Source organism: Triturus cristatus, chromosome 10 (genome assembly GCF_964204655.1).
Source record: "Triturus cristatus chromosome 10, aTriCri1.1, whole genome shotgun sequence".
Classification (NCBI taxonomy): Eukaryota; Metazoa; Chordata; class Amphibia; order Caudata; family Salamandridae; genus Triturus; species Triturus cristatus.
Genome location: NC_140593.1, coordinates 507,159,136 through 507,178,501, shown reverse-complemented (window position 1 = coordinate 507,178,501; position 19,366 = coordinate 507,159,136). Strand labels below are relative to the sequence as shown.

Sequence of the window (19,366 nt, the reverse complement as noted above, 5' to 3'; positions counted from 1 at the left end):
ATTCTCTCAATCTATTGCAGATGGAAGAGTTGCAGCTAAGTACACCATCCAATGTGGACTTAACATAACCAACTCTCCGGGCAGATATATTTCATCGCCCGTGGCCTTGCGGCACCATGCCTGGCTGAGAACATCTGGCTTTTCTGGGGATGTCCAGGCTTCCCTAGTGGACATGCCCGTTGATAGCTCTCGCCTCTTTGGAGACCAGGCGGATTCAGTGCTGGTGCTCTTCAAGGACATCAGAGCTACTGTCAGGTCCTTGGACTTATCTATGACCCCTTGTCAACTCTCATCTGCCTTTTGCCCCTTTCGTGGCAACGGAATCGGTCTCCAACTGTGCCTGTACCCTCCCAGCCACCTCTATCTAGCCGCAGATTCCTTACCGAAAGCTCTGTGACCCGGTTTAAGTGTAAGTGACACACTTTTCAGGGCCTTAGTCTTTTCCACACCAGTGGTCAGTTTTTATCGTAGCTCTACGCTTCTGGCGTGGAAAGTCGCAAAAGTAACTTGCTTCAGAACTCTGAGGTGGTGCTTATATAGGTACCGCGCACGTCACTTCCGGCGCAGACAACTCCACCAACGTGAAGCCAAATGACTCTGGGGTACTGCTCGAAAATGTTTAGAATCTAGTCTGTCAGCCGGGGATATTCAAAGATAAGAAATCTTTGGCTAGATAGTCTCTACCAGATAAGGCGTTACCGAAGGTAAGTAATTTGTTTATCTCAATTTCGGAGAAGGCTACAAAACATCTGTGGTGGTGGCTCCTGAACTGTTATTAGGTCAGTGGCAGGTACTTCTCCTTAGCCCATTAAGAGCTGATGTTGGCTATGTATGCATCACTGCTGGGTTAGGGAGTTTATCTTGGAGATGTGGAGATCGCAGTGGCGTAGCTAGAGCATGTGGCGCCCGGGGCTATCCCTCAGATTGCCGCCCCCCCCCCCCCCCGGGGAGGGAAGGCATGCACTTCAAAGAGGTCCGAGAGACACGTAGTATCGCCCCTAATAGTTACCTTGATCCACGGTCCAAGGCTACACAGTTGAATACAGCGTGACTGGCAGTACAAAAGAGAATACACAGACTGTATGATCTATCTGGGGACTCAGAAAAACCGCATGTGACATCTATCAGAGAGCTGCGTGAACAATTACCTGGTAATCCCCTCAACACAATGCAAACATGCACACACATGACACTGTTCATGTAACCTTCATCTACAGCTGACATTAAATGACCATACATCTCTTCTTAGTCTTATAAGGACCAGTAAAACTCACTCTTTTCCAAATCTCTTTCTAAATATTATCACTTTCCATGTAATGTTCCTTTGATGGGAAGAGGAGGTTTCTGAGGTGGGAGTATAAGGCAAGTGATACTACTCAGGCTCCATCTGTTCGAGCCTTCATGGAGGATCCCTCTTCATTACTACCTCCACCTGACCCCGGACTCTGCAACGCACTCCCTTACAGGCTCCCTCTGTGCGAGCCTTCAGGGAGAATCCCTCTTCATTACTACCTCTACCTGACTCCGGACTCTGCAACGCACTCCCTTACAGGCTCCCTCTGTGCGAGCCTTCAGGGGGAATCCCTCTTCATTACTACCTCCACCTGACCCCGGACTCGGCAACGCTCTCCCTTACAGGCTTGATTATCCACTACTCCTCTCTCCAGTGCACCTTATCTCACATCTGACCTTGGGCCCCATCCCCATATCAGGCACCATCGGGCTCCACTTTGCTTTTTCCCAGTAAAAACATTAGTAAAATCACCTTCAAACTTAAAACATTGAATATAGCAGTAAATATAATTAGCATGCACTTTAAAGTATGTTCCACAGTAGCCCTTATGACCCGACTGCTAATTAAATAAACAAAAACAGAAAGGCCATGACAGGGCCGGCTTTAGCGCTGATGCGAAAGTCTTTTTTGGCGCCACACTAATAACCTCTTTCTCCGTAAATACCTTTACTACCACCTTCCAACAGTGCCCCTCATCCCTCCATGGCCCCCCTAGTGACCTCCTCCTCAGATTGCCTCACGCCACAAGTGCCCCTCATCACCCCATAGCCCCTCCCCCTCTTGACCTCCTCCTTGGACTCCCTCACTGCCACCATCCACCAGTGCCCCTTATCTCTCTGTAGCCTCTCCCCCTCATGACCTCCTCCTCAGACTCCCTCACTACCACCCTCCACCAGTGCTCCTCATCTCACCCTAGCTCCCCCTCCACACCATGACCTCTTCCTCGGATTCCCTCACTGTCACCCAGGGCACAAGTCCTAAAAAAAGAAGTGGGGGGACGCTGACGTCACAACAGCAAGTGATGTCACGAAAGGTGGCTTGCACCATCAGACTCATTGCCTCCCCTCGCTCACCCCTTAGATGCCATTGCATCAGGGAAGCCAGCGCGTGAGCAGCGTTCTGAATGAGCTCCGATCTCGCCCCAGAGAGGCCAAAGAGTAAATGTGTGGCTCCATTTGCTCCAGTAATCGAGCTCCCGTTAAAATAAGTGAGGGGACGCCATCCACCCGCCTGGTAGCCCGACTCGAGCCCTGCAGTCACCCTCAACCAGTGCCCCTCATCGCTCCACAGCCCCTCCAACTACCTCCTCCTCCGATTCCCTCACTGCCACCCTCCACCAGTGCCCCTCATCGCTCCGTAGCCCCTCTCTCATATGCATTTGTTGTTTAGCGCTACTCATATCAGTGTAGTGTGTCTGCACTTTACACCACGAACACATTATACAGAGACAATGAATCATACAAGTATGTAAATCAGTCTACAGGGAATGTCACATAAGCTAATGAGGATTACAAGGTGTAGGAATCACATGTCATCCATACTGGTGGGCAGTATATTTTGAGAGGGTTTGGTCTAAGGAAACAAAAATGTATCTCTGCCCAAAGATACTCATTTTAGCAACATTAGAATGATGAAAGACTGAGGAAGTTCTAACTATATCACAAAACAAATCTATACCATTCATGTTTGCATGCAGCTCTTTGGTGACAGTTCATTGGTCACTGCCCTATGTTAGGATTGTAACTTCTGAACTGCAAGTAACACAAGGATCTCTGTGGCAAAGGCAGCAACCCACTGAGCTTCCACACAAAATACAGTCCATCTGCATTTAAAAACTACTAACAGACAAATAATTGCTCTCCAGCGAATCATTAATCACCAGCGTTATTGGGGCATTTTTTATTGTCTTATTGTTGTCCTGCATCGGCCATGATAATGATAAAAACTATTAAAATAAAGCGCACACGAAGTACCTGTCCTGCTGGACCTGCGCATTTTTTTTTAAAGAAAAGAAACACATTCTCTTACCTACTACTGCACTGAATTATCCACGGACGCAGCAGAGCAGACTACCCCAGGCCAGGTCCTCACGAGAGTGTGTAGTGGTGACGCGCGTGACGCGTCACCGCTACGTTCTCATCGCGAGGGCCGGGCAAAAATGTAGCCCAGGGCCGTCATTGGTTCTCCAAGATTGACGGCCCTGGAGCGGGATGGGAACAGTATACGCGGGCGGCGCCGCGCGGGCAGATTAACGGTCATCAACGCGCTGCTTGCACTAAAGTGGGCCGCCCGGCCGCGCGTTGCGGCGGACTTTATAATTTATTTAGTGACACTGTGTCCCTAAATAAATTATAAAGACCGCCGCCCTAAATATAGTGCCGCCTGGGGCGGTCCGCCCCCACCGCCCCCCCCTAGCTACGCGCCTGGGAGATCGAGGATTCAGGTCTCTGGTAGAGACTCAACTCTGTTGTTGGAGTTGAGGACGATTTGCGTGGTGCTTTAACTTTCCTGCCCACCGTCAAAGGAAAGTTGGTGCAGATGCTCACAGACAACATGACCGCTATATGGTACTGCAACAAGCAAGGTGCCGTGGGGTCCTGGACCCTGTTCCGGGAGTCCTTGTGACTCTGGAAGTGGCTGGACAGCCAAAGGAATTATCTGGCAGTGAACCACCTGGCGGAATCTTTAAATACCAATGCAGACTAATTCAGCCACAGGCACCTAGCGAATCACAAATGGCAGTTGCATTGGAAGGTGGCACAGGCCATCCTCCAGCAATCGGGTGAACCCTGGCTAGATATTTTCACCATGTGTGTTGTCAGCACTTCAGCGTGATGGAGTTTTCAAAGGAGCTCTTGCCTTCGGTGTAGAGTAAAGTAAAGCTCAGGACGTCTGTATGCCTTCCATCTGCTACTTCCGCTGCCCCGAATTTTGAAGAAGATCCAAAACAACCAGGCCCAAGTCAATCCAGTGACACCAGATTGGGCTAGGTGAGTGTGGTTTCCAGAACTCCTGTGCATGTGCATCCATCCTCTGATTAAGCTGCTGCTCTATGAGGATCTTTTGTCACAACAGCAAGGTAAAGTGTTGCACCTAAGATTGCACACTTTGTATCTCCTTTCTTGGCGATTGAATGTTGACAGTTGGAAATCCTTTGAACTGCATCCTGATATCATTTGTCATCCTGGGGTGACATGTCTTTCCACAAAATCTGTGTACTCCAGGATTGGGACAGATTTATGGTGCAGCACCTGACAAATTGACCTTTTACAGGCACGGTTGTGGTAGGTTTTATTACTTGTTCTGTCTCTAGCCCGAAAGAGCTTACCTTGGCCACTGTTAAGGCCTATATACTGACTCTTTCGGCCTTCCTGCAGTTTTTGGATCAACCTTTGTCGATCAAATCCCCAGTGATAATGCAGTTTTTGTTTTTACTGAAGCCCTTTGTGATGCCCAAATGAGAATTGAATGTAGTCCTCACATTCTTGATGTGCACCCAATTAGAGCAGTTGTACAGTTGTTCCTTGAGACTACTGACCTTAAAGCTTGTGTTTCTTTTTACCTTGACATTGGCTACTTGTTTGAGTGAACTTCACTCTGTCTTTGTGAATCCACTTTACACCACCTTCATCTCTGAGAAGTTAGTTTTAAGACCCCAAGTTTCCTTTATCCCAAAAGTGGCTACTCCTTTTCATGTCGGCCAGCCCATCATCTTACTGACATTCTTTGTTTAACAACATCCTAAAAGAGCCTTGAGTTTCTGTAGGGTAAAGGGGTGCAATAATGGACCATCTCCCAATGGATTGCTCTCTGTCAGGTTTCCTCCACCAAGGACCAACACTGCTCATTGCGCAACCATTACCCCCAGTAGTCAGGATCAAGAATGCCTACCTGCCCATAAGAGACTCCAAATCATTGCAACCGGCTGCAGGGTGTACGGAAGGGCCCGCGGGAGGTGGGCGAACGCAACCAGGGTTGCCGGTCTAGTCTCTCGCGGGTGGTTGAAGGCACGAGGACAGATTTGGCTGTGAAGTGCGTCGGCAGAATTCGGAGCCGCGCACTTCACCAACGTTTGTGTCAGAATGTGCATCTACCGCGCAAGCGATTAGCTAGTCAGGAGGTTAGAGTAGTGTTTATTTCTCAAGCAAGCGTAGTTACTAGTTTTGGGTAGTGTTGGTATTCGGAAGTGTCGGTCAGCTAGTTAGGGAATTTGAGACACTGAACAATATTAAACATTCGAGGAAGAGAAGGAGAAAAGAACAGAAGCGAGAAAAGAATCTTACCTGAAAATCCCATGGTATCCAGTTGGTGCCAGCCCTCTGAAGTCATCAAACCGCAAGTATAGACTGTAAAAGAAAAAGAGAAAATTAGAATAACAATAACAATGTGTAAAATGCAAACGCAAGGCAAATAAATCAAAAACAGCGTAATAACCAAGACATAAAAAAGAGAGCCAAAAGAAATATAAATATACTTTGGAAGCATTTCCAATTCAGAAATAAAGAAGAGAAGCTAAAGCATTTCGCTTAGATGGTAAGAGAGTATAAATTGAAAATAAGGTGCATGGAGATTCAGTAGAGTGTAGAAAGTGGTTTAATGGTTTTCTGTCATTAGCTTGCAGTTCACAAGGAAGAATACCAGAAGAGGAAAATACCCAGAAGGGCATAGAAAAAGACAGTAGAGTGAACCAAGGAAAAGTGAGACAGTCTCTTCTCTGTTCTCTTCCCCTTTCCCCCCGGCAGGGTTCATGCGAGCGTCTGTTGTTCAGGAGTTCGTGGGAAGGCCTGCTTAGGGAATTTGGAAAAAGTCAGCATTCTGCTCCTGGGAGTTTCCGAAGAAAATCGGGAGTACCACGTTGAGTTCTTGACACTCAAGATCTGCTACGCTCTGCTGAAAAAGGCAGACCCCAGAAGGCTTGCAGGCTCATTCCATCAGGGCCAAAGCCATTAGCTCTGCGTTAGCACATGGAGTGACTGTCCTACATAGTTGTCAAGCAGCCACCTGGGCATTGGTACACATGCTTCAGAAGCACTACTGCCTCAACATGTCTGTCTAGAGGGACATTTTGCCCTCTCATTCCTAGAGGACTTTTTGGTCGGAGACAGTTTACATATCTTCCAAATTGTGAGGTGCTGCGTTGGTATCTATTAAAAGTATCCATTAGAAAACCAAGTTGCATACCTTGAGTAATGTTCTTTCTGGTGGATACTCTAACAGATTCCTCACTGACCCTCCCTCCTCCCTGTTGTGTGAACTGGAATCTTTTCCATCTAAAAAGGTCCCTTTTTACAGATCTGCAAATTGGGCATGCCAATTTGCTAATGGGCTCTGCGTCCGAGGGCCCTAAAAGCCTAAACAAGCTATTGAAGTCAGCATATAGATTGTGCTTATATGAGGCTCCCCTCATCACTTCCTTAGCAGAGAGATGTTGGTGAAGACAGGTGTATATGAGAACTGTTCTCAAAGTTTTTGGATCCAGCCTGACACCTGGAGATTCTCAATGTAGCGAGGAAACTGTGGCTAGATGAAGCATCCATAAAGATAGTTAGTGAAGGTAAGTAACTTGTTCTTCGGGTTCTTGGAAGGCAGTGAATATTCTCTCATCTCCCAAACTTGGACAAGATGGGAGGCCAGAATTCAAACCCACCCCATTTTTTTTTGTTCATTTTTTTTTTACTTTTTTGATTATTGACTTGTATATTCTGTTAAGTTTGTGTAAGTGAACGTGTAAGTGAAGTTTGTCTTCATTACTATTTATTTTGAGCCAGGTGATTTACAGTTTGTTTTATCTTTTTTAATTCTGCATTCCTTCAAGGTGCTTGTTTTCGTTTGACCTGTTATGTTATTTTGAATGGTATTAGGATATAAAATGCTTCCTGGAGCCACTCATAATGTTTTTGAATGGAATTTATTGTGTCTAGATCAGTGTTGGAAATTAGTGGCGTTTCTAAGTATTCAAAATCAAGTTTGTTCTACGGTCAATAGGTGGATACCTGTAAGGTGGCCTTAGGTATGTTGTGTGGTGTTTTGAGTTGGAAAGCTACCAGATGGTGGTCTGACCATGTGACTGAAGTAGTCTTTGAAAGGTAACTAGTTCTGGATTTGCAAAAATGACATCTAGGGTGTGTTCAGCGATGTGTGTGGGTTTGTGGATGATCTGATAAGAGTTCAGTGTATCTAGGCTAGTGATGATAATTCTTGGATGGGGCATATTAGATTTGTCAAACCATATGTTTAGGTAACCAAGGATGGATAGGTTGGAGTGTAGTATCATAAGGTTTGAAACTCTGTCTAGAAGCGTGTCTGGGAATGTTGCATTGCTAGGCGGTGGTCTGTAAAGAAGGAAGGTTGTGAGGGTTTCACAACCTTGTATGGAAACGTCGTCAAATTTAGTGAGATTTATTGTTTCCTTGAATGTAACAGATAGTCCACCTGCTCTTTTGCCTATGCGATTTTGTGGGATAATTTGATAGCCTGGAGGAACTGCTCCATGCAGCACTAGAGCCATGTCATCTCACAACCATGATTCCATTATGAAGAGTAAGTCAGGTTGTGTGTCAGTGAGTAGGTCGTAGACGTGGTGCTTGTTTTTAGAGAGTGATCGAGCATTGATTAGTAGGCAGTCTAGAGAGTGTGATTTGGTGGTGGTGTGAATTTGTTTGCTAGAGGAGTGAGTAGTACTCTTTAAACTTGCAGCATGTGTATAATTAGTGTTGATGTTAACTGTACAAAGATAGTCTTAATGTAGTTTGTCTATATCGTAATCTTGGTCCAGCAGGTTTAAAAGGAATTTTGTTGGGTCTGCGTGTGTAGGTGGTGGAGATGGCGGTTGAGAGTGAGTTGGTGAGCGGTGTTTTTTTTGTAGAATATCCCTGTTATGTAATAGACATGGAGATGAAAAGTTGTGAAGAATGGCATGTTGTTTATTTTGTTTGCTTCTGTTTAGGGTGGCAGTTGTATGGGTTAGGGGGTGGTGGGTGGAGCATGTGGGTAATGTTTTAAGGCTCTAGATTGTCCAATGGATAAGAGGCGGGTGAATGAGTGTTGTTGTGTTGGGGTGTTTGTGGTAGATGTTGGTGAAGACAGAAGTTATGGAAGGAAAGATGGTGTAGGATCTGTATTATTAGTGTAGTCATGAGGGTGTGAGTGGGTGTTAGTTTCCATTTTATGACGGAATTTAGTATGAAGTTGTGTGTGAGATTTTGATGTGCTGGTGTGTGTGTATGTTTTGTTTTTGTGGAGTAGTGAGATGAGGTATTGATGTGAATTTCTGTGAACGAGTTTAATGTAAAGTACATGAGTAGAAGTGGAGTGGTAAAAGGGGGGTGATGTGCATTGGAGAAGAGTGCATGTGGTTTGTGAGAGGGGCTGGTCAAGGGTTATGAGTGTTAGATTTGGTATCAGGAAGAGGTAATGTGTGGTGGAGTGGTGCATAAGCATTGTTTGGTTGTGTGTTTTTGGCAGGAGGAGGAGGAGGGTGTTGGTGGCTGATATGTGAGAGCGTTGAGTATAGGTTTGGTGGTGATGGGAAGGAGTCTGATAGGATTAAGTAGAGGGCAGAGCTGGTGTTTTGTGTGTGAAGGAAGTGTGTGTTTGTAGAGATAAAGGTTAAGTATAATGTGTGTTTGTGTTGTGTTGGTGATGTATAGATTTGATAGTGGTATAGGACACAGTGGTGTTTTGTGTGAGAATGGAGGTGCCATTGTGTGGCAGTTGGGGTAGAAGAGTGTATTGGTATGGTTTGTAGGGTTTTGTAATGGTTGTTGAGCCATTGAAATGTGGATATGGTTTATTTGAGGTAAGTGAGTAGAGTGCATTTCATGAGAATGTATTATTATGTTTGAAGATGTTGATTGGTTAAGGTGGTGGCTGGTAAATGGTAAAAATGACTAAAAGGACAGCATCTCTGGACCTAGGCCTGAACAGGGCCAAACAGGCAACTACCCTTGTCCTCTGTGCTCTTAGCCTCGACGCCCCAGCTGAGATGCCCTGAGCCCTAAGGTTAAACAGCCCTAGGTCAGGTGAACTTTGGCCAATGGGAACCCTAGTCCTAAGCCTTCGGTCCAAAGCGAGACCTGATCCTTTCAACCATTCACAGCCCTAGCAACTAGTCAAAATCCAAACCAAAACCCCTAGGTCCAAAATAAACCCTAGCCCTACGTACCAATCGAAACCTTAGCCTTAGAGGCCAATCAGAACTCAAACCCTAAGCCCCAAGTCCAATAGAAACCCTAACCCTTGGAATCAATCAGAACCATAGCCCCATAAGTCATTCAGATATAAAACCTTAAGTCCAATAGAAATCCTAGCTCTATGTTCCAATCCGATCGCTAACTCTAAGCCCAATAGAAACTCTAACCCTAGGAACCAATCCGAACCGTAGCCCTATCACTCAGTCAGAACTCTAACCCGTATAGAAACCCTAGCTCTTCTAACCAATCAGAACCCTAAACCTAACAGCCAATCAGAACTCAAACCTGAAGCCACAGGTCCAATAGAAACCCTAGCCCTAGGAGCCAGTCAGAGCACAGATACAACAACCAATAAGAAACTTGTATACGGTGCGTGTGGCCATAAACATACTGGTGGGCACGGAGGTGCTTCTGAAGACAGAATGTCCTTGGATGCAGACAGGCTCAATACACACTTTGTTGTTTCTCTTCCACCCTGCAGGTATGGACTACATCAAAAGCCACTAAAAATACTGCTTTCGAGCACTTAAACAATTCACTTTTTCTATCCAAAAACGAGTGCTACATATGCTTTCCAAACACAATTTAAACCACATTGCAGATTGAGATTTCTCTTAAACACACTCTGGTTAGGCTCTGGGGTTGATTTTGCCTTTTCAGCTTATGTATGTAATGTAGTAATGTAATATGTAGTGTGTGAATTTCAAGATAGATTATAGATTGCTGGTTTATAGGCTTGAAACAAGATATGACGGCTTGTCCTCCCTCATACATTTCCTAATGCTATGCGTAAGTAGTTCACCCAGTGCTGTTTATTTTCTTTTATTTCTACTGTTTATGACATTGTAAATGAAGAACTTCAAGAACCCAAATGTAAAGAAACGGCCTTGCCAGGATGAGCTACATGTTAGAGTATGGGAAGCTTTGGTTGGACACTTCAGGAGATATCATTAGGGGGTATTTAGATCTGCAAATCCATCATAGTAGTTTGGAATGTTATGTCTACACTGGTGTTTATTTTGCACACTTCTTAGTTGAGTTACACAGGGAAAATATATGCTGGGTAATGTGAACATTCATGCAGCATCGTTTCATTTGGTTTTAAACTTCTACCTTGCTTCGTTAAGGCCTTTTCTGTAATACCAAGGCGACAGGCCTCTAATATGTGATACGAGGTGTTCTCAGATTTTGTACTGAGTAACATTCACACCAGGCTACAGCATTGTGTAATGAAGGATATAACTTTTAGAGTGACCCATGTTTAGGTTGAGCCTACCAGACAGCACAAGCGGTCTGGTTGTAAAATACGTATTGTTATCTTAACAAGAACTTAGAGTGGGCTTTAAGCTCACCCATTTATTACTGTAGGTTGGCTTTATTGTCACTCTCTTTAGCTTGCTTCTTTATCAGTTGCTTGAATGTGTGCATTTGTTCTTTCAGGCTTCTCTACAGTTTAGCCTTCAATGCCAGGTTCCTGAAACACGTGTGGCATTTAATATCTTCAATGACTACGAGAATGATTACAGGGTACGTGTGTTTCTATTCTGAATAGCTAAATGGTGATATGATTTGTTGGTCCTTAATCTAAGTAAATTATGCTTGTCTTTCTTTACAATTAAAACTTATTACAATAACATTCAACAGTGGTGTGGAATTAAAAAGAAAATATCTACTTGTCCATGGAACAGATAGCTTCATAAATCTACTTGTCCTGTAACAAAATCCAATTGTCCCTTTGGTACCATGTAGTGCGGTGGCAAATTATGGCATTAATCTTATTATGTAAGAGCTCTGATAATAGCCTATCTGACTATGCCAGAGCTCTTCTCATAGTAGTGTTTGAATATTAGCAATTCACTTAATTTGCCACCTTTTCACAGATCTGCATGGTTGGAATGTCCTTTTGGGTCTATACAAACGTACTAGCATATTTTATGGGGTTTCATCAGCTCATCTCTAATATTTTACCATACAGAGAATGGCTGGAAATTTGCTCCTGACAAGGGCAGAAGAAAAAATCTTCCAGGGTTGGGGAAAAAAGTGGTTGGCGGGGAAGGAAACTTGTTAATGCTCAACAAATTTTCGCATGAACAAATCTGCACATGCATATTTGCTCGTGCTAAAATGCAGTTCACAAATATTTTCTAGGAGTACGATTTCCTGACCTACTCCTGTAAATTCGTGTACATTCATGAAAGCAGTAAATCTATACGAATACAAGGACCTATACCATGGCTGCACTTTTCTGACTTTCTTTAGGAATTGGGCCCCTATTTAGGTCTGGTGTTAACCAAGAACTTTTGCTTTTATTAAATTTCTCTCTCTCTCTCTCTCTCTCTCTCTCTCTGTCTCTGTCTCTGTCTCTGTCTCTGTCTCTGTCTCTGTCTCTGTCTCTGTCTCTGTCTCTGTCTCTGTCTCTGTCTCTGTCTCTTTCTCTTTCTCTCTCTCTCTCTCTCTCTCTCTGTCTCTCTGTCTCTCTGTCTCTGTGTCTCTGTGTCTCTGTCTCTGTCTCTGTCTCTGTCTCTGTCTCTGTCTCTCTCTCTCTCTCTCTCTCTCTCTCTCTCTCTCTCTCTCTCTCTCTTCTCTCTCTCTCTCTCTTTCTCTCTCTTTCTCTCTCTCCCCTTCTCCTTCTGTCTCTGTCTCTGTCACTGTCTCTGTCTCTTTCTCTCTCTCTCTCTTTCTCTGTCTCTCTCTCTTTCTGTCTCTCTCTTTCTCTTTCTCTCTCTCTCTTTCTCTCTCTCGCTCTCTCTCTCTCTCTCTCTCTCTTTCTCTCCCCCTCTAGCCCACTTCCCCTCTCCCCCTCTTTCCCTATTTCCCTCTTTCCCTATTTCCCTCTCCCCCTTTCTCTCGCGCTCTCTCTCCCTCTTCGCCGCTTGATTTTGAGTGACCGCATTCTGCTTTTTCACAAGGTAGTTTCACTCAGTGTTAGGAAATACTATGGCAATGTGTGGTTTTGTAGACAAAAAATAATTTTGCTTTTGCCAGTGTTTATTATAATGATGAGGGCCCAGCAGCTCCCACAATAATAAAGTTGTACAAAAACCATGCCAAAACAAGACACACATTGACAAAACCAAAAGGATGACCATCAACGTCCGACCTGTTGGCTTTGCCAATGCTTGTTTTTTGCTATGTTTCCTATAATTTTGTTGGTTACACTGATTTACCATCATACATTTTTTGGGGGAAATACTAGCATGCATCAACACATTTTATTAAATGATTTTCCATTGTAAATATGTTTTGGGAAATACTAGCATGCATCAACTAATTTTACTAAATGATGCTTCAAAGAAATGGTGCCTAAAATTTCACAGTAGTTCAGCAAAACGTTTTGCTTCTAGGTGCATTTTTTAAATAAACATTTTATTTTGAAAGCAAAAAATCATCAATCTTGCTTTCAAGCTTTTGCATATATTTGCATTTAATCACAGAGCACCCTGGAGGCATTATACGTAGCCTCATTTTGTTAAACGTTGCAAATGTGTGTGCACATTTTTAGACTGGATCCACAGTCAGTAGTGCAGTCTGAACTTACAACATAGCCTTAGAGCGCTTACACTAATAATAAAAGCTTTCTATTGATAAACCATAATTACAAGCTCGAACAACATTAACACATGGACACAAATATTACCTTAACTCCAGACAATGCCCTTCTCTGATCTATAATGTGGTACTGTAATCTGGCAATCATAGGGTTTGTGCTGCAGGAGTTGGACTTACTTGTCCCAGGGACAAAGTAAAAATGAAATCTTGTCTTTGGCCTCAAACAATATGTCCTGGGCATTGGCCTATAGGAATTCCACACCCCTGATCAGAATATTGTATGTAGCATCTGTAAGTGGGTTACATGGCTTGATAGTTATTTTAGATCGTGTCCTCTTGAGAGGATGTTAAAAAATATCATTTGTAACTCAATGCAGAATTTGTATTCAAAGTAATCTCTTTGAAGACAAGTGGGAACACCAGAGCTAGCATGATGAACTGTAAAAAGTTGCTTACTCACACTTACTGCACAGGAAGGCACAGTAGACCATCTTTCGATAAAAGATATGTTGTGGGTGTGCTTAGCTTGTTCTCACTCTGTTAATCTCTGCTTGTACCTCATCGTCAACAACAAAATAAATGTACGCTGCAAGAAGGGAAACATTTTGTTAGCAGGGAGGCAGAAGGGGTTATAGAATTGCACAATGCAAAAGTGTTGTGCTCAGCTTTTTCTATACCAATGCTTTGGATCCTCCACCTCTGTGGTAAACCATAAGCAGGGCCTTGGTGGATGCAAAAATTAAATGCAGGGTATGTACAACTCTCCCGCCTTTTTTCCACTTGTATACTAGATGAACGTCAGTTATAAAGTATGTGACGTATTATCTCAAGAGGATGTGCTCTTTTTCACATCTCTGAATCTTCTTTTTACAGCCTGGACTGGCACTTTTGCAGCCATTGCCTTGTAATAAATGCCCACACAGCTTCTGTTCCATCTCAGCCTGCCTTTATATGAAGGGAAGTGGTCTATCACCCAATCACAGATGCTTTCAATCCTTTGAGCAGTGCTAGGTACCTATTTAGAGAGGACCTTTCCCCTCCTAAATTAATGTTCTTCCTCTATCAAACCTTGTACTTCTTTCACACCATATCATGTATGGTTTCAGTGTGCCCTTGGCCTAAAGGCCTCTTGTGACCTCTTGGTCACATCTAGCCCTCTTAATTTTCCAAAGGATTTGCAACCCTCTCACTTCCTCCTGGGATCAGTAGCTGCATCCACAGTACTCTTTAGTTAGAACATTTGTATCTTCTTGGTGGATCTCCTATTCACACTCACATGCTCAGATATGTAGTGCTACCAGTCTATTGTGATACAATACTGATGCCCACACCGCCAAGGTCCATCTTCAGTGTATTTAATTTGGTGTTTCAAGTCGTTCCATCTTGCTTCCTGTCAGCCATTTAGGAGCCTGTGATGTTAAATAAAACTTTGTGGGTGTAGTTGGATTTCTTGTGAAGCCAATAGACCCCAGACATCAATATGTTGCACCAGTGTTCATGTTAATTGTTTGCTAGTAGTGGGTGGTACTTAAAATAGTGGGTGTATATAGTACACTATTGAAATCTGGCCATCTGCCAATATTTGCATTTGTGTCAAGAGGTATGTCCTATAATAACTCCAGTATTGGAACTTTCATAGATTCACATGCTTGAATCCTTCCCCGTCGTCGAGATGGGAGGCTGCCGGTACCTTAATAAAGCAATATTATGACAGATATAGACTAGAAAAGGCCTAGTCCTCTTAGTTTAGTAACCTATCCTAGTCATTTAAAAAAAGAAAAAGCCCAACTTTAGGTGTTAGCCAATCGGGATGAATCACCCTCTAGAACACTCCTGGAAGAAGCTCCATTACCTCAGATTTTCTACCGCATGTCGTGCTAGGGAGTATCCACTGATCTCTGCTCAGCTTTACGCTCAGCTTTACGCACTTTTACTTCTGACAGAAGATTTGAGGACAATTTTCTTAAGGAAACTTCAAGGAAAGTATATTAATATATATATATATATATAAGCTGTCCGAGGTCTTCGCTGGCATTTCTTAAGTTTGTATTCAAGGTATTGAATTTCCTCGGACCGCCCTTTGAGCAAGCCAAGCAAAGGCCGCTGCCAGGAGCAGTCCGTGACTGCACGGAGGGCCGCATTCACTGTAATAGCGTCCCAGGGCCTGGCAGACTCTTGTTACTGGGGCAGGACATTGGGGGCTCGAGGGGGCACAGGACATTGACAGCATTTGGGCTCTACCGTCTACACGATACCCCCTTTAACGAGGCACAACAGCACTCACTATGAGGATTATTTGACCCCCGTGGGAGAAACTTACCCGATTGCGATGCATGTTGGGAGCTGCAGTCCAACATGAGGAACTGCAGCCCAACATGAGGAACTGCAGCCGAAATCTCGGATCAACTAATTGGGGCCAGCTGAACTCCCGCGAATGGGAGTGCCGCAGGATATTTAAAGGAGGTTGGGAGTGTGAGCCCGATGGTAAAGGCATCTGAGGAAGGCAACACTGCCGAAATGTATTATGCCGTACATTTCTATTAAAAGGACTCCCAGAAATTACCCCGCTGTGACCTCTGCTTACTTTTGGAGAGGTGAGCTATGTGTGATATATATATATATATATATCTCTGTTTTCTTCCGTAAGTTGCAGAATGCCTCCAGTAACGGATCCAGGAATGGTGCAAAAACAGTTGTTTATTCCTCACTAGTCGCCATTACGGGTTTCGGCTCGCCTGTGCCTTGATCACATGATATATATATAAATATTAGATATATTTCTCCATTCCTATATCTGTATTTCTGCCACTACGTTTGGCAAAATCATGTCAGACAATGCAAAAATGCCTCTCTTTAGAGAATGTGCCATTTCAATGAAAGAGTAGCTTTATTCAGATTGTCATTTAGTTCCCACTAATCCATAGGACCTGCGCGTTTGTTGGACAACAAACTTTGAGTGAGGTGCCAAGACTGATTCAGAGCCCCCCAGCAGGATATGTTGGCCTAGAGACTATCTAGCTCACAGTGCATCCATAAGCCCCCCTAACCCAACCAGGGAGCGAATGGTTTCTGGCATCCACTGAACATGACAGTCCTGACCCCACAGGAATCGTGGTAACAGATCAGAACCTTTCCGCTCAGACACTTGTGCTCTTTTATTCTCAGAGGAATATACAGAGAATACACAGTGGGATGTTTCTACATATATTTATTGACCCAACGTTATTCTTGTATAGAATACATGTGCTTCGAGAATCAGTAGACCACCATGGTGCTAAGACAGTGTATATATGCAAAGCAAACACAAGGAGATGATGGACGGAGCGCTGAAACTTTTCAGACACTCACACCCAGTCACAGTTCTGGGTTGAATCCATTATTTTTCTTTAGCTCATTCCCCACCTCAGCTCAGACCCAGCTATATGCAAAGCAGTCTTGACCCTGTGCCTCATGGGAACAGTCCAGCCCGAACTGCCATGGCAGTTCTTCCCTGAACCGGAAACAAGCATCCTGGGACCGGTTTCTGGGTATCACCCTTCATCAGCCAGGCTAGCTTGAATCCAGTGGCTAAGTGAGCAAGGGACCCCCGTCTGGGCATACCCTGCCAACTTAGGGCGAATAAAGCAAACACAGGGACCCCCGGTGTCAGGTGAAGTGCCTTCTGTGCTAACCCTCTGAGATGCTTATTTATAATAAAAAACATCCTTGCGATGTACATATAGATTAGCAATGTTATGGATATGTACATAGCCCTGTCGCCCCGTGGATGAAGATAGAATGACATTTGTACATTGTGCATAAAAACCTTGTACTTGGTGCTCGAGGCATCGTGATAATGTTATGCGAAGCCAGATGTGTAAACAGAAGTAGTTTCAGAGAAACTAATACAACATTGTCATGCACGTGAATATGTGCAAAAGTCACAGCAGAAATATTATTGTGCAATAAAAGACAATGTAAGAAAATGTAGAGCCTAACTCTGGCACACATCAAGGTGACCCGCATCAAGAGTGCATTTACTGCCTTTACCTGTCTCACAAGGCTACAGACTGTAAGGTATGTTGTACGTTCTCTACTAAAATGCTCAGATACCATGATGTGTGACTACTCCTATGGCTCAGGAAGCTCAAATCTAGAACTGAGCCTGTCTCCGACACAGAGAGGGAGAAGTCTACTTTGTCTAAAATATCCCTGAAGAGCCAAAGAATGTCCTCGCATTACTCTCAGGAGCCGCACAGTAAATGCGCTAAAAAACCCTCTCGGGACTCTCTTTCTGAGAGCAAACATTGCCGAAAAGGGTCTTCTCATGCTGCGCACGCTTAACAGCCTTCAAAGGCCATATTCGAGCCTCCTACACAATTCAAAATTACCTTCAAAAAACCATTTTCAAAATCGTCGACGAGTTCACTGATGGCAAAAAAATGCTCTTCCGCCCCATCGACGACGAAGACCTCCACTGCCGGTATGTCGACGTCAACTACATATTCCACTACTCTTTCACTATTGACATCCACATCGTCGTCAAACCACACTCCAATTTCAGCCACCATTCCTCTATCATCTTCGTCAGCATCAGCGGAACCTTCACTGGCGTCTAAGCACTCATCAAAGACAAAGAATCGTTCGCCCACTAAGCCTTCGTCGACAAAGCTGCCGTAGACGGACGAAACACTGTCTACGAAGACGCCGTCCCGGGGGAATACACTACCATCGACGAGGGCAACGCCGTTGACGAGATCACTGCCATCGACAAACTCCCTCCCGTCAGCTGAATGTATGAATTAATTAATGTAATTTTTTAAAGCATGTGAATACCTGCAGGTGTTTTGGCTCTAAGAATCTCAGACATTGAAACATACTGACTTAAATTCACAAGAAATTAAAATGACGACAACAACCAAGATTTCAATTGTTTACGAAAAGTAAAAAGATTTGTTTGACTTTTAAGATATAATGGCAATTTGTTCCAAAGCTGGCAGGTGGTTTGAACAAAACCGCGGCCAACCCAGGAGGCTGATCCTGTTGACAGAAACTTAGAATGCAGCAGCAGATCTCAGACTTCTTTTTGGTTGATACCACCTGGTTTTACTTGCAAATCAGTTAGGTCCTGCACCATGTAGGGCCTTATGGGTGAGGCAGTGCTTTAAAAGCCACCCTTTATTTTTTAACAGGGGGCCAGTGAAGAGCGAACAATGCTTTCTACACCGACTTATATTCAGGACTTTTTTAGAAAGTGCACTGCTACATTCTGCAACATCTGAAGACTTAAGTGAAAATTGTCTAATGTCCATATGAAGGGCATTGTAATAGTCATATATATCATATTTCAATCAAGCTTTATTCGATTAAAAGAATAACCATAAAAGCACATTAAAATAGAACAATAAAAACTCATGTTACTACTATAGATAAAGAACCATAAGATTGTAAAATAAATTATACAGTGAAAGTTCTTACATGAGAATAGTCTTTCTACAATTAAAAACAGACTTTAAAAACAACGTGACAGATAAGGTTATAAGTTCTTCCCCTAAAGATTGCATAACTAAAAAAGCAGGGCGACATTGTTTCAGACCTAGTGTTCTAAGCACCGGAAGTATCCAACCTTTCCTCTGGACTGTATAAAATTTACAAAAAAATAAAACCTGCATAGTGGATTGTGCAGACAGGTCATCACATGGACAATTGGACAACTGCCTGGACCAGTCATTCTTTATTTTCCCCCCTGGATTCTCCCGATCGGGGAGAGGAAACACCCTAGATAGGTAGTCGGCGTTCCCATTTTCTTTTCCCTTTCGTTGGTGCACCTCAAAAGTAAAAGGCTGCAAGGCTAAAAACCAGCAAAGTACCCTGGGGTTCTGGGCCTTATTCCTGCACATCCATTGTAAGGGGGCATGATCCGTGTACAGGATGAATGGTTTCCCTTCCAGGTAGTACCTTAGCTTATCAACAGCCCACTTGATCGCTAGGCACTCTCTTTCTATCGTTGGGTACTTGCATTCTCTGGGAAACAATTTCCTGCTGATGTACAAGACCGGGTGTTCCAGACCATCTCCCCAGGACCGCCCCCAACCCAGAGTTAGAAGCGTCAGTGGACAGTAGGAAGGTCTTACTGAAATCTGGAGAGATTAACACGGGACTGGTGGTAATGACGTTTTTCAGGCTCTGGAATGCGTGTAACATGTCTACCATGGGGTGGAGTAATTGCTTCTGTTTGACGTCCTTCCGTAGGATGTTCGTCAGGGCCGCTAACTCCGAAAACTGGGGAACAAATTGTCGATAATATCCGATGAGACCCCAAAACGCCCGCAACTCTCACTTAGTGGAGGGA

The 19,366-nt window shown here is 44.0% G+C and overlaps 1 protein-coding gene across 2 annotated transcripts in view; it reads left to right on the top strand.

Annotated features, from left to right (window-relative positions):
- UBE3C (ubiquitin protein ligase E3C) overlaps positions 1–19,366 on the top strand; it is a 992,333-nt gene that overhangs the window by 357,297 nt on the left and 615,670 nt on the right. For both annotated transcript variants that reach the window (XM_085631966.1, XM_085631967.1), the window contains exon 12: positions 10,927–11,013. In XM_085631966.1, the coding sequence (XP_085488092.1) occupies positions 10,927–11,013 (87 nt within the window). The remainder of the gene's footprint in view (positions 1–10,926; positions 11,014–19,366) is intronic.